The sequence below is a fragment of the Pistacia vera genome, unplaced genomic scaffold (genome assembly GCF_008641045.1).
Source record: "Pistacia vera cultivar Batoury unplaced genomic scaffold, PisVer_v2 Contig430, whole genome shotgun sequence".
NCBI classification, from domain to species: domain Eukaryota; kingdom Viridiplantae; phylum Streptophyta; class Magnoliopsida; order Sapindales; family Anacardiaceae; genus Pistacia; species Pistacia vera.
Window position 1 is genome coordinate 739,311 of NW_022196258.1, and position 26,549 is coordinate 765,859.

Genomic DNA, 26,549 nt, shown 5'->3' on the forward strand with positions numbered 1-26,549 from the left:
ATCAAACCAGTATCATTCATAGTTTAGCTCTCAAATTATTATGAATTCAGAAGTAAAATTCTAAGCACATTAATATCCGAATTCATAAAAGATCCATAGAGAGCTTCTTGTGTTCTATTGTTCTGCAACTATTCCCCTCAAATAAAAGTTCGAAAATAAGGAAGGGGAATAAAATTAGTCTTAAACCTCATAAACCAGGACTTAGTTTAAGATCAGATCCCCTTTTTGGAACAAAAAATTAACTGTACTGAAAGAAACAGGGCAGGGGTTCACGCAATGGCCGACTGTTTTGCGCCATTATTATTATTATTTTTCTACAAATGGTAGCTAACACACAAATTATCTAGCTTTGAGTTCACCAACAATCATGCGGTGAAGGCCTGAGGCCGTTCTTGTGGGGATTTAATCGGATGCTAACAAATCCTAAATCCCTATGAAAGCGAAAATAAAACAAACAAATAACAAATAAATAAATCACACACAAACACAAGATTTATAGTGGTTCACTCTCTGTATGAGAGTTACGTCCACTTTGTTGCAGAATTTCACTATGAAGAAGAAACAAATATTAAAAAAGTCTTTCAGAAGCCTCACAAATCGACACTCTCACTAAACCTCTTTCTGGTGGCTCTCACTTTCTAATCTTGGTATTGTCTTTTATTGTACTCAATTGTTTAACTCTAGGATTTAACCCCTTTTTATAGGTAATTTTAATTGGTACAAAATATAATATTCCAATTATCTCAAACCAAAATGCAGTAAGTACCAAGTTAATTTTACTTTGCAAAATTGCGGGAAACCAGGGCTCATCATATACCAAGTTAATGCTCTCTCCCACATTCTTCAATTCCATGGAATCAAATCCCTAGGAGTCTGCAAAATGGAAATGACAGGAGTGAGTTTCGCAATGTAGCTAAATTAAATTTCAAAACTATTGGTACAACACATATATCGTCAACACTATAACAAAGTTTGCATTTGATGATAACAAACATTCCTCTACAATTTTGAAACAATACTTACACTGGAGAACTTGTAAGAACTATTCTTTTCTTCCACATTGTCTCTTGTTTGGCCTTCTCCCCTTTTGATGGTGTCCTCCTTCAACGATCCTTAGAAGCCACCGAGGCTTTCCTGTTGAAAACACAAGATATCTTATGATCATTCCAAACACCATTCCACATCCATAGCCTATCAACATCAATTTCCAATCAAATCCATTTGTATGGAGTGTATCATTTTACAATTTTGAGGTTGGTTGTAATGTCTCATCTCTTATGTATTCTTTTGACAGTGGAAATCCGCACAACCACAAGTTTCTAGTTTATAAAGTATTTCCGAAGGTATCAAAGCGCACTGCCTATGGAATGGGCCCCGTGAGTTGGTTTTAAGACAAGTCTAGCACTCTAAGAAAATTTAAATTTGCCAACTGCCACAGAATTTTTCCAACAAGCAATAAGATTTCATAAAACTTAAAAAGTTCACAATAGAAAGAACAAACATATGAAAGTTCACCTTGGTGATAGTTTGATGGATGTTGCGGCCCCCTGCATAGCAAGAAACAGGGCATTCTGTTACAAGAGAAGAGCATTGTGCTTTTATTAGCTTATCCACTAATTATAGGCGAACTCTGTTATAAGAGATCAAGTTGGTTTTATCTATTAAACCCCTATTTCTTTATGGTGAAAACTGAAATTTACAGAAGCAATTGCCTTCGTCCAACTAATATGGGTCCTTAAATGGAGAAAAAATAGGTATATATTATAATAATTTTAATTCATTAATTATTAAAATTCTCATAATTACAAAGATTTGAGTGCTTCTCCATCACACGAATCTAAACAGAGAAATGTTGATGAATGATAAAGAAATGGTGTTATGTTTTGAAGATGGCAAATTAAATTACTCATGGCATGGTTCATGACTTAATATTGTTATAATAAAGCAATTAGTACGTATCATAAACAATTATTACTCAAAATTGTAATTTTGTAAATTTGTAACAACTATAGTTGATTCTTTTGGTACTGATAACAAGTTGTATATCATAGTATATTTTTAAAATACAAAAATGCACCAAAAACAACTATAAATAGATTAAATAAAATATTATAAATATGAATATTAAAGATTTAATAGATCATATTCCTGGCTACGTCTATGGTGGGAAGTAGGCCAGATAGAGAAGTAAGAATGTGAAGGTTCTAGAAATGATCCTTGAGAACTTATAACGACAACTTAATGTGATGGAGCTTCCACAAGAGTAAATGTAGCACAAAAGGATCAAGACCATACCTCGAGTTTGTAGATCAGATGCTTTTCCTTCAATTCTTGGCAATCGGATCCAGATTCATAATGTTCTTTGTTTTCTTTCCTGGTTTTCCGTTTCAAGGACCACTTTCATACTCTCACCCGTCCTTGGGATGTATCCAAAGGCCTCACATATAAAATCTGATACCGTCTCATACTGATGACCCTATAAAATAAGAGGAAAGAAAAGGTAACTAGATATGTGAAATTAAGCAATCATGGACACTTAAAACAACATATAATCAAGTCTTTCTTCAGTTGAAGCATAAGATAGGAGCCCTAATATGCATGACAATACTGTTACAATACAGCTTTTACCCATTGACAGCAATGCATAACTGAGCAGTTAAATAGTCCCAGATCAGTCCATAAATCATGGTAAAAAAAATCAAGTGTATTACTGTGCTTAACCAAATTCTTTTTAGTCATAATAAAATATTACTAAACTATCATAATAATGACACTTTTGCCTTTACCTGTGCTGGTCCCCCCTAATAGGGATAAAGGGGTGTTCTCAATAAAGTTCTATCCTGCCACGGTAAGTACTTCGCATGCTAGCTAATCAATATGCATTTTAACATAAACATCACAGTGGCATTAACAACGCATCAACACAGCATTACTTGAAGAAACATTATACCTCTGGATTTTGATATTTTAGTCTTCAGAGAGCTGATCAATAATGTATTAGCATCCACATCATTATTCCCTCTGCTCGCACACAATGTAGCCAGTTTTCTTCTGGATCTCCTCCTGTTATGAGTGATAAAGGGCAGACAATCCAAATAAATCATATAATAGATGAAACATACTGACAACCTGTATTATGTAATCATTTAGCAATGCATTACAAAGACAAATAACAGTGAGATTTACTTTTGAATCATTTTCGTCAAAGATTTCACCAACAATTTCTTAGTTTGGTTCACAACCTGCTTCATCAGAAAAAAAAAAAAAAAAAAAAAAAAGGTTATTGGGCTCAAAACTGAAGGTCAAAGGTACTATTGAGTGACCAAAGCAACCCTTTAACATCAAAATGTTTAATGAAAAACTAGTTCTAACTTAGTTTGGTTCAGACATGAGTGTGTATATACCCCCACAGTTCCACCATACTCATTTAGAACAACAGCCATGTGAACCTTCCTGATGTGGAACTCTCTGAGAAGATTCCAAACTGTCATTGAATCTGCAAACCAATAACAAAACCCTATTTATTCAGACAGATAATATAAACAACAGATTCACAGAAAAATAAATAATACAAAAAATTTCATTAAAAAAACACAGCATCAACTTGAAATTGGCTTTAAGGATTACCAGGGATGAAGTACGCAGGTTTGTGGGCCATGTCTCCCACTGTAGTACTTTCTAGGAGATCCACCTTCAAAATAGAAAGATCATAATTCTGTACACAATGAGATTGTCACATAAAATCAATAAAAAACGTGGTATTAACCTCAGAGAGGGAGGAAGAAGAATAGAAATCCCCTGACCTTCTGAACATAATCCAGCAGATCCATTGCATAAGCAACGCACACTATATTGTCAACAAGTTGCTCAAACACAGGCACCCTAAACACAAATCCTCAAACTTCTTAGCTTTTTGAAAATGTAATTGCTGAAGTGAAAGTACCAAGGATTAATTTACCTTGAATATTGATGAGTCACCCACGAACTATGGAAATCAACAAGAGTGGCACTTGCATCAATTGCAACTACATCAACAAGAGGTGTCATCACCTCTCTAACATGTGTATCCTTTATCTCTAACACATTTTCAATCATGTTCTGCAAAAAAATTCTTAAGAAAAGAGCATTTGAACCATAAAACAAACAAAAATAAATTCTTAGAAAGTTTTACATGATTTCTTGAGGTAACGAGTAGTTAAAAAATTCACAAAGAGATGGTATTCGTTTTAATAAAATTCCCCTTTTGTTAGTTATCAAGAAAATGTGAAATAATCAAAATGAGCCATATCATTACTATCATCACATTTAACTAGTCAGCAATCTATTCTGCCAAGAAATTGGCAATATGGCAATAGGGTGAAGAATAAAATTCAATGTGAAACTTCCTGTTATATGTATATGACTTAATAGAAAATAAACAAAATGACTTATATTTAACATCAAAACGTGAAAATATAAGAAAATTTTAATTCATCAATTTCATTACCTGTTCTTCCACCTCTATTGCCCCACTTAACTCTGCTCCACGCAACATCAGCTTCAACTCATCTTCAATAACGTATAGCTCATTGTTAAAGAAGATACATATATATAACTAAAGGGGAAAAAAAAGTTAATAGAACATTATCTATGACAAACTAAGTAATGATGCTTTCAATTAATATGTCCTCGCTAATAAGAATATTTGCCTCATATAAAGGACACTGGGGCATAGCCTGATCAATACTTAAGGGGCAACATTCAAACAAATTCCTAAATCCATTTTAATAACATAATACAGTCAAATGAAATTCCTCTTGTAATTATTAGATGATTGAATAAAACATCAAGGATTAAACTCTTATTTTTATTACATATATAACTACCACTTAAACTTCCTTCTCACTGCTAGTAACCTACTGCCCCATTCTCACTCAAACTTCCTTCTCTACATAGCCTTAAACATGATATGAATAACTTCATACAAATATAACTTGATAAAAAGCAAATTTAATTTCTTATCATAACCTTGTGTCCTGTTCTTTTGCTAGCCAAGAAATACTTTCTTGAATACAACTGAAAACTGTTTGGCTCATTCAAATGAGTTGTCTAAAGTCACAACTTGTGGAAATGGTTAAAAAATGAAGTATGATGTGGAAGATACAAAAAGATTAAAAAAAAAAATAGCAATGATTATCTTTTCACCAAAAAAATAAAAGATCATGATAAGACATACATTCTTCCTTTCAGACCATGAGCTTTTAGCATTCCCATTGATAGATATGTAACAACTCTTCCCACAGAGTAAAGTACCAAGGAAAGCCATGCCACTGGCCTGACCTAGAAGCATTGCAAAGTCAAATAGAGCTCAGACAGTAACATCAGCAAAGCATGGATAACCTACAGAACGACATTAAGCATGAGGTTGGGGAAAAAACAAGGGAAAGCCAAATCTATTAAGAAAAATAGATTAGATTGATGAAAATGAAATATATAATTTTTAAACTTACCACAAACCTAGCAACCTCTGTGGCATTATGAACAGCAATACTTTTTGGAGTAATTTCAGTGAGAAGTAATACGGACACCTAATATCATTCAGGAAATGGGAAACTGGTTAAAGCAATTGAAATAAGGTATAGATATCATAGTGTGTATCTGCATGAGTTTTTATTCCATAGACAACATGAACTTTGTTTCAATGAGGACAAATACTCAGTTTGATGGCAATCTATATCCTGGGCAACCATAACTTAGATGTCGACTGTAACCACTGCCTGGCATTTCAATATGAGTTCATAATATATATGCATGTCCTTAAAAGATAGAGAACGTTATACTTACAGTCATTACTCCTGTTGCTGCACTGACACCAGCCTCACCAAATAAAGCTACTACCAAACAGGTAATGTGGTTTATCATTCAAAGAGCTTGCGCTTATTTTATTAAACTCTCATTCGGCTATCCCTAAACTACAGCCAACTAAAACACAAAAAAAATAAAAAAAGCATTCACAACACCTCAACGGAACACAGTCTAATATTGTACCCAACATTATATAGTTGTACTTTATAAGTACATATGATAAAGCAGCATAGAATAAATAAAATAAAATAATTTGCTTTTCAAAATAATAACACAATGTGCAATAAACCACCAACATAAAAATGACACCAAATAAGCTAATACACTACAAAGACCAGAATAATAACACAATGTGCAATAAACCACCAACATCAAAATGACACCAAATAAGCTAATACACTACCAAGACCAGAATAATAACAAACACTTAATGCATAATTTGTGACAACATAATTACATATACATTAAACAAACACAGACTAGCTCGAGAATTTTATACCTTCCAAGGTCAAAGCGTGGTGATAGACGTCTCAACCACTGAACAGAACGCAGACAACCCCAAAAGCGCAGCCAAAACCAAACCTTGTTCTTTAAACACTCTCAAAACCTGAGAAACTTTAGGCCAAGCATTCTTCAACAACAATATGCTCTGTCCAATAACTCCATAGCCTGCATTTACTGCACTTTCCACAGCAAAAACTCTCTTGCAACCAAACACCAAAACCCCACAAACAAGCGCCCCTAAAACGACTCCCTCTTTCATCAAAATCTTAATTTTCTCTACATTTGAATCCAAAACTTCATTTTTTNTAATAACAAACACTTAAATGCATAATTTGTGACAACACAATTACATATACATTAAACAAACACAGACTAGCTCAAGAATTTTATACCTTCCAAGGTCAAAGCGTGGTGATAGACGTCCCAGCCACTAAACAGAACGCAAACAACCCCAAAAGCGCAGCCAAAACCAAACCTTGTTCTTTAAACACTCTCAAAACCTGAGAAACTTTAGGCTAGGCATTCTTCAACAACAATATGCTCTGTCCAATAACTCCAAACCCTGCATTTACTGCACTCTCCACAGTGAAAACTCTCTTGCAACCAAACACCAAAATCCCACAAACAAGCGCCCCTAAAACGACTCCCTCTTTCATCAAAATCACTTACACAATAAAACACTTACAATAAAACTAATAAATGTATCAGAAAAATATAAGCTTACCATCAACTTGAAGTACAAAACACAAATAATAACAAACAAAATATTTTTTTTCTAGCAACACTTGAAGCACTTTTGATTTATGCTTTTTTCTGGAAAATGTGGCTTTATCATAAAAACTTGCAAAATAACGTACTACTGAAAGATAATAGATATACCATGTTGATTCAATCAGTTGCTCTTGTCAAGTGCCTAGCTCTAAAAAGAAAGAAAATTTTGAAAATTAATAGTGGAGTTTATATTCAAATTATTGAAGAAGCATAAAAATATATGCTATAAAAACCGAAGCACTCACCTCTTAAGAGCAACTCTTGAAGTCACTAATTTCTTCTTCTTGGATGGGTTCTCTTCACTTTTGTTATGATTATGAGCCTCAATCTTTCAACCGTTACTACAAACCATAGAGGTTTTCCTATTGTGAATACAATGTATCCCATAGACAAGCCTATTACCAATCCGCATCCGTAACTCATCAAAACGATTTTCCAATCGAACCAGCTCGAACCATCGTCTCCTTCATGGTAGATGGACGGTATTGGTGATGGTGGTTCATCATCCCCACATTTATTTGACAACGGGAGTCTACACAGCCTAGAGTTTCCAATGTAAGAATCATTTTGAAATGTATTCAATTGACTTCCTTGAGGTATAGAGCCTACCAATCGGTTGTATGAAAGATTCAATACAGAAAGAAATGATAGACTTGTCAACTGATTAGGAATCTCTCCAACAAAGCTATTAAAGGAGAGGTCTAATGATTCAAGTCCTGTCAAATTTTCTAATATTGGTGGAATATGACCTGTAAGGTTATTGTGAGAAAAGTTGAGGACTTGAAGGGAATTAAGCTTTCCAATTACTTCTGGAATTCGCTCTTGAAATTGATTGTTTGACAAATCCATCATCATAAAAATGGTTAGAATTCTATCTATTTCCCTATCAACACCTTTTACTGTCAATATAATTGAATAATATTGAACAGAGTTATTAATGAAATTTTCCCCTTCAATCGTCACTCCCATATATTCCAAATAATCTTTATGATTATCCCAACGCATCATGTTAAAATTTTCAAAATATCTTGTTGGCAAAAAACCAGTGAATTGATTGTGAGAGAGGTCAAGTATTCGCAGCTTAGGAAACAATACTCTTGTCTTGGGATTTCCAATGGGACCATGAAATCTATTAGATCTTAATATTAGAACTTGTAATTCGGGAAGGGTCGCTAACCAATGAGGAAAAGTATCTTTAATCATATTGTTCCCAACGTCTAGAACTTTCAAATAACTACAATTAACCAAAGCAGGCAGCGAACCCTCTAACTTGTTGCCATTAAGGTTAAGGTATTGAATAGATCTAATCGGGATTGTTTGGGGGATGCTACCGTGGAAATTGTTGTTTCTCAGATTCAAGAATGATAGATAATAAAAGTTCCCTAGACATTTAGGAATTGTTCCACTCAAGCTATTGTTAGACAAGTCAAGAACTTTAATAAACCTTAATTTGCAAATGTATGAAGAGATCTCTCCAGTAAAAATATTATTGGAAAGTGATAAGATTCGCATATCAAGTGCATCTGGCATCATAGTTACTGGGCCTTGAAGCAAGTTGGATAGAAGGTCAAGAACCATTAGTTTCATCATTGAAAAGTTTCTAGGACAATTAACACTTGTCAAAAAATTGTCAGAGAGATTAAAATAGTTCAAATTGGGAAGCAATTCCAGCTGTCGTTGAGAAATCTTGCCAGAAATTCTATTGTTTGAAAGGTCTAGATTCAACAATTTTTCTTGAGTTCTTAAGAAAATTGGAAATTGGGTTATGTTGCAAGAAGAGAAATAGACCCCGACAAGACTGGGCAAGGTAAAGTTGGCTTTTTGAGTGATTAATGACAATAAGGGGTTATGGGAAAGGCTAATATAACTGAGATTTTTGAGGTTGGACAACATGTCTGACTTCACAGTGCCACTCAAATTGTTGGATGAAAGGTCAAGTTCTAAAAGGTTTAAAAGTTCAAACATGGAATTTGGAATTTGAACATGAATCTTGTTATTCCTCAAAAGAATTTTTTCCAATGGACCTACAGGCTGATGGAACTCCTCAATAGGACCCGTGAGTTTGTTGTTGTGAAGGTGTAATGACTCCAAAGATGGTAAAGTAAACAACCAAGATGGTACTCTGCCATTTAGAAAGTTATCAGACATGTAGAGATGAGTAAGAAGTGAAAGACCACTTACTTGACAAGGAATATGGCCTTCAAGTTGATTGCTGGAGAAGTCTAAAAAAGAAATTTTATGAGGTTGAATGCTGAAGATGGCGAAAATTACAGAAGCAATTGCCTTTGTCCAAATAATGAGTTCTTAAATGGAGAAAAAAATTGGTATATATGGAAATTAAATGAGTCCTATCATCACTCCTAACACCACTTCAGTTCCATATCCTATGACTAAACCTTTCCATCCAAATCCATTTAAGGACTCTGCATCATCGTCCACTATTGATGATGGTGGTTTGCAGTGTCCTATCACGTAAAGCCACATTTATTTGACAAAGGAAATTTACACAAAGCCACATTTACTTGGAAGAATGTTTAATCTTGTCAACTGCTATGAATTTTCCTAACCAGTTGAAGTAACGAATTCAAAGCCAGAATGATGTAAAATAATGACACAGTTAGAAAATCAAGCCTTGGTCATCCAGTAGTGAGAATTACTCCATTAACTTACTCTTGGTCATGCACTTGCTAATGGAGAACACAGTAGTTATGCATAACAATTCGCCAATTACATTTTTTTTTTTTTTTTTTTTTCTGAATTTAAAGATTCCTTTACAATTTGTCTTTTAACACAAACATTTGTCATTCAACTATTCTCCTTTCTCTTCCTGGCTGTCAAATTTGTGAATCAGAGAAGAAGCTGGAAATCACTGCATGGCTAAAAGTAACATTGTTGGCTGTAGTCTCTAGTAAACCCTCAACACCAAACATAAAGGAGAGAAAAAGAGGAAATAAAAAAATAAAAAATGCTCTCCCTAAGAATGAACACTGCAAAACCATCTTTCGTATGAAGAGATTCGTTGAACCTAAGAACACAGAATAAAATCAAAGGGTGCAGGGAACCAAAGCTGCCCAAATCTAATAGAGACTAATAACAGACAAAAGAGCATTTGTATTCCTTTTAGCAGGGTTATAAAATCATATATATAAACATTCATACTTCAATGCCTAACAACAAACAAAATCATCATATTTGATATTTCTCCATAAAACAAATTGAATGTCCCATTCACAGACCCATACATCATTTGCTGCACTCGAGCGATGAATAAGAACAAAGAATTCCCAGAGTAGAGGTTTCTTATATTATCGAAGATTAAAAATAAAAACAGAAAAGAGGAAGATTCAATAAAGAGCCAATCTACTTAATAACATAAATAATCATTTGATAAAGTACATTACAATTGAAACTGATGAGTAATTAGGCTACTGACTGCTCATCAAGACCAAGTAACTATAGCTGCATTCTTCTAACACAAAAAGGGAACTAAAGGTTTCCTGTTGAGAAGACTAGCTTTAAATATTCTAGAAAATGTAATTGACAACTTTCTTTTATCTTCTGTGGTCAACCAACGCTATCTTTCTAATAAAACTGAGAAGTATGTTGTAAGAGCTGATGAATGATGAAGTTATATATCTGATAAACAAATGGTGTTATGTTTTGAAGATGGCAAATTAAATTACTCATGCCATGATTCATGACTTAATATTGTTATAATAAAGCAGTTAATAATCTGGTTATATTATTAAACAGAAGTTATCTGCACTGAAGAAACAGGGCAGGGCTGAAGAGCCAGAGGCCCTATAAACTACTATTCTGAATAAATATCACAACATTTGTTAAACTGAAATTCAACAAAATAGCATATTAAAGCCTACATTATAGCTCGTAATTCTAACTCCAATAATATTCAGAAATCCTATGATAAGACCATGTAAAGACTCCAAGATGTTGAATATCCCAACTTATTCAAAAGATTCTACAGATTGATTTCTACTGCACGCTCTTTCCCAAACTCTTCAATACCATGGAATCAAATCCTTAAAAGTCTGCAAAATGGAAATAAAAGGAGTGAGTTTTCAATAGAGTAGCCATGATCTCAAATCTAGCTGAATTAAATTACAAAACTAGCTTGTACAACGCATATATCATCAATACGATAAAAAAAGTTTGCATTTGATAATAAAAATGCTATAAAAACTAGCTTGTAAATTTCTAAAATACAAAAATGCATCAGAAACAACTACAAATACATTAAATAAAATATTATAAATGAATATTTAAGATTTAATAAATGTTATATTTGTAAAATTTTATGATCGTTTAAATTGGCCCCTCCTAAAACATATTCCTGGCTACGACTATGATGGAAAGTAGGCCAGATGGAGAAGTAAGAATGTAAAGGTCTAGAAATGATCCTTGAGAACTAGGACACACAATGATTCAGAAACTAAGCTATTCCTAGAAAATATAATAAACTTGTAACCACAACTTAATGTGATGGAGCTTCCACAAGAGTAAATGTAGCTCAAAAGGATCGAGACCATACCTCGAGTTTGTAAATTAGATACTTTTCCCTCAATCCCTGGTGGTCAGATCCAGATCATCATGTTCTTCGCTTTCTTCCTGGTTTTCCTTGTAAAGTATCACTTTCGTACTCTCACCGGTCCTTGGGATGTATCCAAAGGCCTCACATATAAAACCTGATACCATCTCATACTGATGACCCTATAAAAAAATAGGAAAGGAAAGGTAACTAGATATGCAAAATTAAGCAATCATGGACACTTAAAACAACATATAATCAAGTCTAACTTCTCCAGTCGAAGCAAAAGATGGAGCCCTAATATGCACAACAAAGACTGTCGCAATACAGCCTTTACCAATTGACGGCAATGCATAACTGAGCAGTTAAATAGTCCCAGATCATTCCACAAATCATGGTAAAAAATATCAAGTGTATTCTGTGCTTAGTCAAATTCTTTTCAGTCATAATGAAATATTACTAAACTATCATAATAATGACACTTTTGCCTTCACCAGAACTGGTCCCCCCCAATAGGGATAAAGGGGTGTTCTCAATAAGGTTCTATCCATCAACAAGTTTCTACAGATGAAGGGGAATTGAGGATACTTCAAAATTATAAATGTTACAGGGTAATCCTGCCACGGTAAGTAGTTTGCATGCTAGCTAATCAATATGCATTTTAACATAAACATCACAGTGGCATTAACAACAGCATCAACACAGCATTACTAGAAGAAACATCATACCTCTGGCATTTTGATATTTAAGTCTTCAGAGAGCTGATCAATACATGTATTAGCATCCACATCATATATTCCCTCTGCTTGCATCACAATGTAGCCAGTTTTCTTCTGGATCTCCTCCTGTTATTGATTGATAAAGGGCAGACAATCCAAATAAATCAATATAGTGATGAAAACATACTGACAACCTGTACTATGTATATCATTTAGCAATGCTATTACAAAGACAAAATTAACAGTGAGATTTACTTTTGAATCATTTCGTCAAAGATTTCACCAACAATTTCCTCAATCACATCTTCCAGGGTCACTATCTGTTTCATCCAGTAAAATAAAAATGACTATTAGGCCATCAAAACTGAAGGTCAAAGGTACTTATTGAGTTACCCAAGCAACCCTTCTAAGATCAAAATGTTTAACGAAAAACTAGTTCTAACTTAGTTTGGTTCAGACATGAGTGTGTATATACCCCCACAGTTCCACCATACTCATTTAGAACAACAACCATGTTAACCTTCCTAATGCAGAACTCTCCGAGAAGATTCCAAACTGACATTGAATCTGCAAAACCAATAACAAAACCCTATTTAATTCAGGCAGATAATATAAACAACAGATTCACAGAAAAATACATATACACTACCATTTCATTAATAAAATACAGCATCAACTTGAAATTGGCTATAAGGATACCCGGGACGAAGTATGCAGGTTTGTGGCCATGTCTCCACTGTAGTACTTTCTAGAGATCCCCCTTCAAATAGAAGATCTATATCGCTATCACACACGGTATTAACCTCAGAAGGAGGAGAGAATAGAAATCCCTGACCTTCTGAACATTATCCAGCAGATACATTGCATAAGCAATGCCCACTATATTGTCACACATTGCTCAAACACAGGCACCCTAAACACACATTTTCAAACTTATTAGCTTTTTGAATATCACTCGCTGAACAAAAGTACCAAGAATTAATTTTCCTTGAATATTGATGAGTTACCCACGAACTGTGGAAATCAACAAGAATGGTACTAGTTTGTACATCGTAGCCTGTTTTATAAATTCCCCTTTTGTTAGTTATCAAAAAATGTGAAATAATCAAAATGGGCCATATCATTGCAACCATCACATTTAACTAGTCAGCAATCTATTTGCCAAGAAATTGCAATGTGGCAATAGGATGAAGATAAATTCATTGTGAAACTCCGGTTATGTGTAAATGGCTTTACAGATTTCTTTGACTACTAGCATTCAGAAACTAAAGACATACTATATAAGATACAGATAACGGATATGTCTTCATTAAGAATATTTGCCTCATATACAGGACATTGTGGCTAGCCTGTCAATACTTAAGTGCAACATTCAAACAAAATCCTATCCGTTAAAATAACATAATACAGTCAAATGAAATTCCTTTTGCAATATTAGATGACTGAATAAACATCAAGGATTAGCACACTATTTTCACTACATATATAGCAACCACTTGAACCTCTGCTTTGTTATTAGTGACCTACTGCCCCAGTCTAACCCTAACTTCCTCTCTACATAGCCTTAAACATGATATGAATAGCTTCATACAAATATAACTTCTAAAATAGCAAATTTATTATCATAACCTTGTGCCGTGTTCTTTTGCTAGCCAAGAAATACTTTCTTGAATACAACTGAAACCATTTGGTGGAAATAGCCAACAAATGAAGTATATGTGTAAGATACAAATAGCAATGATTACTTTTCACCAAAAAAATAAAAAATCATGATCAAACATACCTTCTTCCTTTCAAACCAAGAGCTTTTAGCATTCCCATTGATAGATATGTACAACTCTTCCCACAGGTAAGTATCATGGAAAACCATGCCTGGCCTGCCTAGAAACATTGCAAAGTCAAATAGAGATGGCAATCATCTACTTACACCAAAAGTACCATACGATGTTTCAGTTAACATCTTTTATGCTGAAACAGGTAATGTGGTTTAGATTCAAAGAGCTTGTGCTTATTTATTAGTCCATATATTCTCATTCGGCTATCCCTCAACTTAGCAAACTAAAACCCAAAAAAAGAAAAAGCATTCACAACACCACAACTGAACACAGTCTAATATCATACCCAACATAATAATCGGACTTTATAAGTGCACAATGTGCAATAAAAGGTTACAGACTCCATAAACCACTAACATCAAAATGACACCAAACTAAGCTAATACACTTCCAAGACCAGAATAATAACGATATGCTTAAATGCATAGTTTGTGACAATACAATTACATAAACACCAAACAAAAACAGACTAGCTCAAGAATTTTATACCTTCCAAGGCCAAAGCGTTCTGATAGACATCTCAACCATTGACGAGAACGCAGACAAACACAAAAGGGCAGCCAAAACCAAACCTTGCTCTTTGAATACTCTCAAAACCTGAGAAACTTTAATCCAAGCATTCTTCAACAACAATATGCTTTGCCCAATATCTCCATACCCTGCATTTACTGCACTCTCCACGGCAAAAACTCTCTTGCAACCAAACACCAAAACCCCACAAACAAGCGCCCCCAAAACGTGACACTTTGGATAGCGATGAATTCTGGGTGAAATCTTGACAGAAGATTTCGAACATCGATTTTGGTGGAGGAAAAACGAGATTTTATTGTTGAAACGAACGTGGGTCGATTGAAACCGAAGATTCAAGAGCAAAATCCATGAAATGTGAACAAAAATGAATAAAAAATTGAAACTTTGGCAAATTCCAGCAAAAATAATTAGAGGGGAAAAAAAAAAAAAAAAACCCAGAATTAAAAGGAAATTCGGTCAAAATTTGAGAAATGAAGAAGATTGAGACATGTACAAGAATTTATGGGTTTTGGGATTGAGTTTATTAGACTGTGAAAGTGAAAAATGGAGAAGGCTGAAACGACGGCCATCTTTGGATTGGAAAAATATTTTGTGGATTGGAGGCTCCTTGATTAATTTAATGATTTGTGCATTTTTTAACAATAGGACTAAACAGATTTAGAGATAAATATGTAAATAACAAAGTTGCTTCAATACAACTCATTGACTAAAAACTCCCATGAATACCATGATTAATACAAAACAATAATGAGTAAACAGACTTGGAGATAAATATGTAAAACACAAAGTTCCTTTAATATAATCCGTTGATGAATACAAGGATTAAAATTCAAGAGCCTTATAGTCAAATGTTAAGGCTGTCATAAGTTCTCGTCATGCAAAAGCTTAGAAATAAAATACTTACAGAAAGTGCATTTTGTTGATTAGAAAAAATATAAGCTTACCATCAACTTGAAGTACTTCACAACACAAATAATAATAAACAAATTATTCTTTCCAGCAAGACTTGAAGCATTTTTCATTTATGCTTTTTTTGGAAAATGTGCCTTTACCATGAAAACTTGCAAATAACAGTGCTGAAAGATAATATATAGACCATGTTGATTCAATCATTATACTTTTTGCTGTTGTCAAGTACTTAACTCTAAAAAGAAAGACAAGATTGAAAAATTAATGGTGGAGTTTATATTCAGATTCTCATAAAAGAATACAAATATATGTTGTAAAAATCGAACCACTCACCTTGTTAAGAGCAACGCTTGAAGTCATTAATTTCTTCTTCTTGGATGGGTTCTCTTCACTCTTGCTATGATTCTGAGCCTCACTCTTTCAACAATTAATACAAACCATAAAGGTTTTCCTATTGTGAATACAATTTATCCCATAGACAAGCCTATTACCAATCCAGATCCGTAACCCATCAAAATGATTTTCCAATCAAACCAGCTCAAATTATTGTCTCCTTCATGGTAGGACGGTATTGGTGATGATGGTACATCATTGCCACATTTCTTTGACAATGGGGATCCACACAACCCCAAGTTTCCTTTGTAGGAGTCATTTTGAAATGTATTGAGTTGATTTCCTTGAGGTATAGATCCCATAAGCTGGTTGTATGAAAGATTAGACACAGAAAGAAATGTCAGACTTGCCAACTGATTAGGTATCTCTCCAATAAGCTTGTTGAAAGAGAGGTCTAATGATTCAAGACTTGTCAAATTTCCCAATAATGGTGGAATATGACCTCTAATGTTATTATGAGAAAAGTTGAGGATTTGGAGGAAATTAAGCTTTCCAATTATTGTTGGTATTTGCCCTTGAAATTGGTTGCTTGACAAATCCATCATTACAAAAATGGTTAGAATCTTGTCTATTTTTCTATCAACGCCTTTTACTGTCAAACTAATGGAATAGTATTGAACATACCACGGCCTATTCCAAAAGCAGTAAAAATATGGATCGGATATTCTCTCATATATTTCAATTCACCTTCATGATTCTTACCATACATCATACTAAATTTCTCAAAATATCTTGTTCGCAAAATACCTATGAATCGATTGTGAGAGAGGTCAAGTATTCAAAACTTAGGATTTGCTAATCTTGTCTTGGGTTCGCCAATGAAACCATAAAATCTATTAGATCTCAATACCAGAACTTGCAATTCCGGAAGGTTTGCTAACCAATAAGGAAAAGTATCATTGATCATGTTGTTTCCAATATTTAGAACTTCCAAGTGACTACAATTAACCAAAGTATGTGGTAATGACCCTTCCAACTTATTGCCATTAAGGTCAAGGTATCGAATATAGTTATTAGCTAATGATTTTGGGATGGTACCACAGAAATTGTTCATTTGTAGATCCAAGACTGCAAGCCTAGGAGAGTTTATTCCTAGACATTGAGGAATGGTTCCATTCAAGCCATTGTAAGACAGATCAAGATATATAATAAGGCTCAAGTTGCAAATGAACGGAGGAATCTCTCCATTCAACATATTGTTGGAAACTATTAAGGTGTCCATAATAGGTGCATCTAGCAACACAAGTGGGCCTTGGAGCAAGTTGGATTGAAGGTCAAGAATAGCTAAATTCATCATGGATACTTTTCCAAAAGGGACAAAACTTGTCAAAAGATTGTGAGAGAGATTCAAAGAGTAAAATTTTTGAAACAATTCCAATTGTTGTTGAGAAATCTGGCTGTGAATTCTATTGTCTGAAAGGTCTAAAATTCTAAGGTATTCTGAGCTTCTTAAGAAGAAAGGGAATTCGGTTATGTTGCAAGAAGAGAATATGAACTCGTCAAGGTTAGGCAAGGTAATGTTGGCCTTTTTTGGGGTAGCTAAAGATAGTAAGGTGTTATGGGAAAGGTCAATCCTCATTATATTTTTGAGCTTGGACAAATTTTCTGGTTTCACAATGCCACTCAAATTGTTGAAAGAAAGGTCAAGTTTTGTAAGGTTTAAAATTTCAAACATGGAATTTGGAATTGAACCTCGAATTTGGTTATTCATTAAAGAAACAATTCTCACAGAACTAGGCTGATGGAACCCCTCAATCGGACCTGTGAGTTTTTATTTGTAAGGTCCACTGTCTCCAAAGATGGCAGAGTAAATAACCAAGAGGGAACTCTTCCGTCTAGAAAATTATTAGATAGGCCAAGAGAAAGTAGATTTGAAAGACCACTTACTTGATATGGAATATGACCTTCAAATTGGTTTTTGGAAAAGCGTAAAACCGAAAGTTGTGGGAGGTTGAATGCTGAAGATGGCAACTGACCATTGAAATTGTTGAATGAAAGATCTAGGTAGGTTAATTTGCTAAGGTTGCCAAAAACATCTGGAATCTGTCTTGAAAAACTGTTGCCACTAAGATCTAAACTTCTGAGCTGACTAAGTTTAGATAATGACATTGCAACTTCGCCCGTAAAATTATTGCCTGACAAATCCAAAGAAGTGATATACGTGCAATTCCAAAGTGATGTTGGAATTGAACCTGTGAATTCATTCCCATGAAGATCCAACACATTCAAGTATATAAGATCGCTGTTTGTGTCAGGTAATTGTCCTGAGAAACTTGTATCAGAGAGATCTAAGAATCTAAGGGAACTGCTCCAGTTAGACTTTGATAAATCACCTCTAAGATCTTCATTTCTGGTCAAACTCAACTTCTGGAGGAACGGAAGGCGGAAAACATCATTTGGAAACCTGCCTTGCAGACTAGTATAACCAACTAAAAGAGATATCAGAGTAGAAGACAAGTTCAGCAAAGAGCCAGGTGCAACTAAAGACAAATCCACCTCATCGAGATGAAGATATCTTAATTTTGTAAGATTCTGTAAGTGCTTACCAAAAACATGTTGGTGCAGTAAGGGTAATCTAAGGGAAAAACCACCAGAGAGGTCAAGCAAAACAAGTTTAGATAGGTGAAAGATTTCAGTTGGAACTACGCCATGGAATCTAGGGAAAGAAAGGTTAAGATGTGTTAATTTCGTGAATTGACCAAACTTGGATGAGATTGTGGATTCACTGAAATCATTGCAAGCAAGCTTGAGATTCTGGAGATTGTGAAGGAGGAAGAGACTACTATTGTCATTGACAGTGCCATGGATCCAACTAGAAGAAAGGTCAAGGCCAATGACATGACCTGTGTAGCTATCACAAGTGACCCCATCCCATGAGCAGCAATCACTTCCCTCTTTCCAAGAATCTATCTTAGGATAATGATATTCTCCACAAGGATAGTAAGAAGGACTATGAATTTTTAAGGTGCTTTTGAAATGGAGTAAGGCAGAGCTTTGTTCATGGGAGCAAAGTTTGATTGAACGAGAAGAAAAGTTATAAGAAGATGAGGAAATGGCTTGAAAATTCAAGTCCAACAGGAAGAGGCAGAGGAGTAGATAGTGCCACGATAGCCTCCACATGTTTTTCCCAGGAAACAGAAAAAATTGCATAAAATTGTTGAGAGAGATGAGAAGTGAAGATGAAATGTCTATGCATATATAGATAAATAAAAAGAGAAAAATGTAACCAAGTCTTGGTCATGCACTGATGTCTACTCCATGGACTTAGAATTTTATTACGATGACTTTGAATTAGATGATTCCTACATCATGATTGGTATAAATTGGGAACAAAATTCAAAGTGGGATTCACTATTGTAAAGAGACAGCTGTCATATCACCAAGTCTTGTTCGTGCACTGAGGTCTGCTCCATCAAGTCTTTGGTCAAGCACTAATGAGGCACTACTGGATTTAGTCTAGATCATCCAGCGGCTCTTTTTCCACTTTCTAATAATAAAATAACACAAATGTCTACAGGGCCAATATTCTTGCACAAAGAAACAGGGCAGGGCTTATGCAATGGTCAACCGTTTCGCCTCATTATTATTTTCTCCACTGTAACTAACACCGTAATGTCACGCACTTAACTTCTTTGCTAAGTTCGTGCGGCCTTAACTCGTCGGAAATGAGCTAAGCAGCCTAACGCTCACATGCTAACAGTATATTAATGAGAGAGAAGTATAGAGAAAATATAAACTCTGTGTATTGCTGGAATTCAAGTATTATCTGATTTTTACCAGGTGGCTTTGCCTATTATAGGCCTCAAGCACCTCCATTACTATGCTAAGCTACATGCTCAGCATAGAAAACCCTGGGTGTGGGCATTGGTGCTGGCCGTGGAACCGAAAGCTCGTGGGTGTCGAGTATTGGAGCAACCTTGGAACAAAGGTGCTTAGTCGTCGACCTAGCTGCTGAGTCGTTAACTAGCTCCTAAGTTAACTTACTCTAAGTCTGCTTCACACCCTGAAGTTACTTAATCGGTTAAGCAAGTGGCAGCGCTTGGGCAAGCGGCTGGTCGTGACATTCTCCGCACCTAATGCTGCGACGCCCTCGTCGCATTGTCTTTATAGCGCAGGACTGAATCTTGGAATTGCCACAATGATTTCTTCCTCCCACATGCTTCGGTATCAGGAAGTCCCTTCCATTTATGAAGTTTCCGATAGTTTGGCACACCACGTGCGCGGACGACTCGGTCGGCAAGTATTTCTTCGATTTCCTTATCAATGATGTTACAACTGCCGTTGGTGTCGTTTTGAACTCCTCGGGATGGCTCCTCCGGTCTCATGAATGGCTTCAGTAAGCTTACATGAAAGACCGGTGTATCTTCAGTTTCGGAGGGAGTTGGAGGTCGCTACGAAACCTTTGCCAATGCGTTGAATCACTTGAAAGGGCCCTTCGTATTTGCGCACGAGCCTTGTGCACTTTCTCAATGTCTTGAACTGTTGGGTCAGACTTACAAGAACAAGATCACCCTCTTGAACTCAACATGCCTTCTCTTCTTGTCAGCCCACTTCTTCATTCTCTTTGCTGCCTTGTGTAGGCGTCACGAGCAAGTTCGGTTTGTTCGTGCCAGACTTGCTACCTAAGGCTGCCGGCTCTTTCCATCATAGGTGTGGCTAGGAAAGAGGTGTGTTTGGTTGTCGTCCCATGATGATCTCGAAGGGACTTTTGTTGGTTGCCTCGCTCCGTTGTAAGTTAAATGAGAATTGGGTGCTGTGTCAGAAGCTTTGCCCAATCCTCTGACTAGCGCTCACGTAGTGCCCAATACAGCTCTAACATTGCTTGCCGCTCAGTCTGCCATCAGTTTGGGGATAAGCTGTCGAGAAGTCATCGGGTTGATCCTAGCATCTTGAATAACTCTGTCCAAATCTCCCGGGTGAACCAAGGATCCGATCACTGACTTATCTGTCGGAATGCCCATAACTTGATGATGATTTGCGGAAGAAAAGCTTGGTTTTCTTCTCTGCTGTGCATCGGTGGATGCAGGATGAAGTGGCATCCTTGCTAAATCTGTCCACAACAACTATGATGCTCGACGCCCCGACTTTGGCAACACGTGTAAGTCCATTGAGACACTTTCCCATGGTCTCTCGGCACGGGCATGTTTGTAGCACGCCTGGCCGTTGTTTGTTGTACTATCTTGTCTTGCTGGCAACAAGGCACGTTCGCACATACCCCTCATGCTATCCTGCTCCCAGGCCATATAGGCAGATTTTAAGAGAGCAGGTGCGTCTCATACCTGATGGCCTGCCCACAGGATCATGACCTCCTTGATCAGTCTTTTCCTCAATTGTCCCCTCTTGGTTGTAGAGAGGCGGTTGCCTTTGGTGTAAGTAGGATCCGTCAGTCAGCCAAAACCTCCGGTTTTCCCTTCTTCCACCAAGGCACTGATTACGAGCCAATGGCTCATGCTGTAGAGTCCCTGCTTTTTGATCCATCCAATGCGCTTGTGACTTGACTGTGCTCGCCAACTCGCCTTGCGACTTATTGCATTTGCCACTACATTGGTCTTGCCGACTTGTACTCCAGGACAATCAACTCACAACAAGAACGTCCTGCATTCGTGCCTGCTTCGTACTCCAACTTCTATTTGGTCGGACGTGCTTGTCGCGACGTTGTGGCGGTCAAAGTATCCAAACTTGGACCCAAGCGAGTTGTCGCCATACTCTAAGACAATGGATGATGGCTGTCATCCCTTTTTCTTGCACAGTGTAACGCCGTCTCCTCATTGAGCTTTCCGACTCTCGTAAGCAATCGGATGCCCCATTCTGCATGAGTACTCCCTCCCCGTGGCAAGTCGGATTCCGTCCTGGCACTTCATGGCTGAGTATGGTCTGCAAGGCAAGCACAGGTTCTTGCTGATTGCAGCTTTCAACTCCTCAAAGCGGACTTGACACTCATTCAGTCCAGTCCCACGGCTGTTTTCTTCTTGAGATAAGTCTGTCAACGGGCTTCCTTTGCTGAGTAGCCTTGATAACCGACGGTAGTAGTTTTAACTAATCCAAGGAGGATCGAAACTTCGCACTTTGGTGGGTGTTTCCCACTCTTGAATGGCCTGCACTTTGCTATCCTCCATAATAAGCTGCCATCCCTGATCTTGTGACCCAAGACCTTACCTCCGGCTTGGCGAAAGAGCATTCTCTTTCTTTGAATATACAGCTTGTTGTCCTCAAGACTTGGAACACTTCCCTGAGGTGCCGCATGATGCTCCTCCCGGTTTGCTATACACCACTATGTCGTCAAGGTCGAACCACAACCGTCGAGTATGGATGGATATCCTTATTCATCAAGGTGCAATGTGGCTGGTGCATTTGTTAGCCCAATGGCATACCAAAATTCGTAAGACCCCTACACTTTAACACAGGTGGTCTTTGGCTCGTCGCCTTCGGCTTGGCGCACTTGATATATAACCTGATCGCAGATCCAGTTTTGGTTAAGTCGGGCATGCCCCAGAGCTGATCAAAAGGTCGGCAATCAAGGAAATAGTATAGCTTTTTAACAATACCTTGTCTGTGCTCGTATGTCGATGCACCATGCGCAAGAACAATCCTTCTTCCTTTGAAACAGAACTGGTGCGCCATAGGGAGCTTTGGGTGGCTTGATGAACCCTGCATCTAGTAGTTCCGTAACTGCCTCCTTAGTGCCGCAAGCTCCGGTGGTGCCATACGGAAGGACCCTTGGCAGGTGGCTTGGCGCCTGGTTCCAGCCAATCTGTGGTCTACCTCCCTTCTAGGTGGAGCTCCTTTGGCACTCTTTTTGGTGAGACATCAACTGCCTCGCGATACTTGTTGCTACCCCCCACTCCCTGGCCCTGCCTCTGGCGGGATTGGCTCCTCGTCGTCGATTCTTAGGATGGCCAAGTACGCTTTCCTTTCCATTGGCTTTTTCTTGAACTGCATAGCCGGAGTGTTGCTGTCCCTCTGGCTTGGTAGCGGCTAGTGCAACACCACTTGCTCTCCCGTCCTGATACACATGGTGTGGTTGACGGCACAGGGAAATGCCCTTCTTTCCATGAACTCTACCAAAGAACAACCTGTAGTCTCCATCGGTGCCACTGGAAATCAAGTAGCCGACCAAGTTCCCATCGTGGTTCTGATATGCCGAGCCACTCCCGTATCGGTTGTGCCCTGCATGTTGACTGCCTTGATGGTCCGTCTCCACCTCCTGAAGCCTGCTGTCTAGCCGACGTGCTTCACTTACTGAATGAAGTTATGTGAACACCCTGTTCTCCACTGGCTTATGTGTCCTTCCCTTGATGGCCCAATCAACATAGAGCACCCTTGGTGTTGGGTTTTGGTGGCGGACTGGATTCCATTGATTTGTTGTTGCATCGATCCCATATGTGCGCATCACTACTACTTTCGGCTGGCTTTGCCCTCCTGATCTTGAGCAATTGAGGGAGTAAGATGTCTTCTCCGGCAGTTTCTACCAATGGCCCTGCAATAAAGCAATTGTGCGGGTTTGGAGCCCTTGTCCCAACGTTTGCCCTTGTCTTTGCCTTGATGATGAGTACCTTGGCGGTGTGCTCGGTTGCTTTCTTTCAGATTGCCCCCTGTCTCCCCGCACCTTTTACAAAGCCGCCCCTCTTTATCTTTGGATTTGCTGCTGGAATTCTTTTGGTGCTGATCATCAAACTTTCCCAACTGATTGCTGTGGCAAGACTTGTCACTCCCCAACGCCTTAGCTCTTGTTTTCACCCATGTTTGCACACCCTCCATGAAATTGAAGACGAGTCCTGTCGGACATCTCCGGATCTCCAGTATCAAGTCAGTGAAATCCCTGATATAATCATGGATCGTCCCGTTTGCTGGATCCGTCGCAAGCGAGCTCTTGCTTCATCCTCGCATTCTCCGGGTAAAACTGCGTTTAGCTCTCTTTTAAAATCATCAAAAGTAGAGTAGTGCAAATACCTTGTTTCGATGGTCTCCTTCTCGTCTCCTCCACCCACAACCTTGCGGTGTCTGTGAGATAGACTGCAGTTTTCAATCCTCGAGCTTTCCTCCGTACGCCTATGGCCCGAAGTACTTGTCTAGTCCCCACGGAAGTTGGTCAACCTCTTGTGCCCTTGCGTGAGCCACCAAAACTTCTATGCCTAGGGACGTCATCCTTTGGCTTTCAATACGCTGCTGCCAGTTCCTAGTACCATTCCGCGCTTGCATCGCGCTAACTCAGCCTGACCCTCGTCTAAACTACGAGCGTGCTGTTGATTTCGGCTTGGAAACCCATGACGGTTTTGCAAGCTCCCCCACAACTCCTCACGGATTGCTCCCCCTTTCATCCTTAGCGACTCTTCCATTTGAAGCAGCATGCTTTCACGACATGTGTAGTTTCGAACCTCCGACTCTAGATCATCCACTCGATGATCTGATCCTTCGCTGCGTGCTCACCCTTCTTCTCTACACGAGTAAGCTTGAGTCAAACTGGAAAGACATCTTTGGACGTACCTCTCTGCCTTTGAGGGTTTGGGTTGGGTCGACTTCTCCGACGCCCACGTTCCTGGAAGCCTCCATCTCTGTCGTCTTGGTTCCTTGGAAGCGACAGTATCTTTTGCCATTGAATGAAAACCGAGGTTATGCTACCGAGGCTCTGATACCACTTGTCACGCACTTAACTCTCTTGCTAATTCGTGCTGCCCTTAACTCGTCGGAATGAGCTAAGCCCTAACGCTCACAAGCAGTATTGAACTAGAGAGAAGTAGTAAGAATATAAACTCTGTGTATTGCTGGATTCATTCATTGATTTACATGGTGGCAGTTGCCTATTATAGGCTCAAGCACCTCAATTAACTACTGATAGCTCACAGTTCCAGCATCAGAAAACCCTAGGTGTCGGGCATGGTGCAGCCTTGGAAACGAACCTCGTGGGTGTCGAGTATGGAGCAACCTTGGAAAAAAAGGTGCTAGTCCGTCGACCTAGCTGCTTCTCGTTACTAGCTCCTAGTTAACTTAGCTCTTAGTCTGCTTCACCCTGAGTATACTTATCGTAAGCAACGTGCAGCATGCTTGGCAAGCAGGCTGGTCGTGACGAAAGCTGAGATTTAAATCTGAGTATTTTTAACTCATAATAATCACAAAAACGTAAACACTTCCACTCACATACATAGACCAATTTCTCTACAAATTATCTGAATCCCGGTTTGCAACTCCAATTTTGTGATAGGTCCGTCTCTAAGAAAAAATAGTTTGGTAATAGAAACGGCTTTTAGCCTACATCTATGGGTAAAGATAAAAGAAGAATTTGACTAAATGGATGCAAATTGGTGGTAACTCACAAACCCAAATCCCAATACACCCAATGTTTAAATACTCTCTCTATCTCTAAAATTAGTATTCTTGAATTTGAGAGAGAGGTGAGTCACTTGTGTTTCTCTTGCCAGTGGCTCTCATATTCATAGTGTTTTGGAGGCCATCGCATGTCATAAAATGAGGGACGAAATTAAATCTGGGATTAAGACCTTGCAGGCAACAGTTTTGCTTGAGAATGTTGATATTGTTTGAGAAACATGAAGAACAGATTGTGCTTCCAATTCGGTGGCATTAAATGTCATCAAAGAAGTTCAATTTTAAATACAATAAATATATCCCATAGAGAAGACAAACCAAGAAATTTTAAGACTTACTCTTACATGGATTGGATTCAAGAGCAAACAGTAATGTTAACGTCGGCAAAACTTCTCCCCAAAAAAAATGTAAAGAAATTTTCATCAGCAAAGAATTTCTATCAAGAAATGGATGCCACTGCTATTGCAAATGAGTGATTTATGAGTATTCAAGATTCAATCCTGATCATGGGAATCGGGTTAAAATCGAATAAAATTGTTGTTTTATTCTGCGTTTATTCGATTGAAAACCCAACAAAACCTGTACCAATATAACATTACCAGGCAACATATTGATTGCAAATTCTATCAGTTATTGCGAGATAAGATTTAGGATATACAAATTCTGCCACAATTTTGATTCCATTTAGGTAATTTGGCCAGAAATTATGTTGCGGGAAATGTCCAAAATTTGGAAAATTTTTGCGGTCTTTAAGAAACTCGGGAATTGAGTTAAGTTAGAAGAAAGGAAACCGAAAAACAAGGTAAACTTGAGATTGTTGTGGGTCAACTTTGGTCGGCTATTATAGGAAAATTGAAGTGCTTCAAGATGTTTAAGTTTCAGTGCCACTGAAGTTGTTTATTGACAGGTCAAGAACAGTAAGATTCAGAAGTTCAAAAATGGCATCAGGAAATGGACCTTGAATTTGATTATTCTCCAGAGATAGATAACGCAATGGAGCTGAGAACTTGAACTGGTAAAGAGAACCATTGAGTTTTTTGTTGGTAAGTTCTAATGATTGCAGAAACGGTAGCGTAAAGCCGTAAACAACCAATCTGGTATTTTACCAGTTAGAAAATTATCAGATAAGCTGAATTAAGTTAGATCTGAAAGGCCACTTGCATCATTTGAACATAA

General features: G+C 37.6%; 3 protein-coding genes and 1 long non-coding RNA gene across 4 annotated transcripts; all 4 read right to left on the bottom strand.

The window, feature by feature from the left end:
• Nucleotides 1-1,042: 1,042 nt before the first annotated feature.
• Nucleotides 1,043-6,647, bottom strand: LOC116143453 (putative DUF21 domain-containing protein At3g13070, chloroplastic). The gene is made up of 11 exons (XM_031428917.1): nt 6,344-6,647; nt 5,490-5,567; nt 5,216-5,319; nt 4,487-4,548; nt 3,959-4,098; nt 3,804-3,882; nt 3,628-3,691; nt 3,405-3,496; nt 3,187-3,242; nt 2,951-3,063; nt 1,043-1,134 (listed from the first exon to the last, which is right to left on the bottom strand). Exons 4-11 carry the CDS (start codon nt 4,532-4,534, stop codon nt 1,043-1,045), a joined length of 684 nt encoding a protein of 227 aa, XP_031284777.1. The 5' UTR covers nt 4,535-4,548; nt 5,216-5,319; nt 5,490-5,567; nt 6,344-6,647.
• Nucleotides 6,353-9,267, bottom strand: LOC116143454 (receptor-like protein 19). The gene is made up of 4 exons (XM_031428918.1): nt 7,522-9,267; nt 7,365-7,447; nt 6,741-6,778; nt 6,353-6,642 (listed from the first exon to the last, which is right to left on the bottom strand). Exons 1-4 carry the CDS (start codon nt 9,265-9,267, stop codon nt 6,353-6,355), a joined length of 2,157 nt encoding a protein of 718 aa, XP_031284778.1.
• Nucleotides 9,268-10,882: 1,615 nt separating this feature from the next.
• Nucleotides 10,883-13,109, bottom strand: LOC116143524. Its single transcript, XR_004130131.1, has 6 exons — nt 13,084-13,109; nt 12,860-12,951; nt 12,640-12,704; nt 12,394-12,510; nt 11,669-11,847; nt 10,883-11,168 (listed from the first exon to the last, which is right to left on the bottom strand). It is a non-coding gene; the product is annotated as an uncharacterized LOC116143524 (long non-coding RNA).
• A 4,668-nt stretch (nt 13,110-17,777) lies between these two features.
• Nucleotides 17,778-21,530, bottom strand: LOC116143455 (receptor-like protein 9DC3). The gene is made up of 2 exons (XM_031428919.1): nt 21,332-21,530; nt 17,778-19,240 (listed from the first exon to the last, which is right to left on the bottom strand). Exons 1-2 carry the CDS (start codon nt 21,528-21,530, stop codon nt 17,778-17,780), a joined length of 1,662 nt encoding a protein of 553 aa, XP_031284779.1.
• Between the last annotated feature and the right edge of the window lie 5,019 nt (nt 21,531-26,549).

Coding starts and splice junctions, on each gene's coding strand:
- LOC116143454 (XM_031428918.1), bottom strand. CDS start 9,267: ATGTCTGATAACTTTCTAAATGGCAGAGTACCATCTTGGTTGTTTACT. Junction 7,448..7,521: donor TGAGTTACGGATGCGGATTG/GTAATAGGCTTG, acceptor AACGGTTGAAAG/ATTGAGGCTCATAATCATAA. Junction 6,779..7,364: donor TCAAGAGTTGCTCTTAAGAG/GTGAGTGCTTCG, acceptor CGTTCTGTTTAG/TGGCTGGGACGTCTATCACC.
- LOC116143453 (XM_031428917.1), bottom strand. CDS start 4,534: ATGTTGCGTGGAGCAGAGTTAAGTGGGGCAATAGAGGTGGAAGAACAG. Junction 4,099..4,486: donor CAATAGAGGTGGAAGAACAG/GTAATGAAATTG, acceptor ATTTTTTTGCAG/AACATGATTGAAAATGTGTT. Junction 3,497..3,627: donor ACCTGCGTACTTCATCCCTG/GTAATCCTTAAA, acceptor ATTGGTTTGCAG/ATTCAATGACAGTTTGGAAT.
- LOC116143455 (XM_031428919.1), bottom strand. CDS start 21,530: ATGGATCAAAAAGCAGGGACTCTACAGCATGAGCCATTGGCTCGTAAT. Junction 19,241..21,331: donor TCCTGTGGGCAGGCCATCAG/GTATGAGACGCA, acceptor ATATATGCATAG/ACATTTCATCTTCACTTCTC.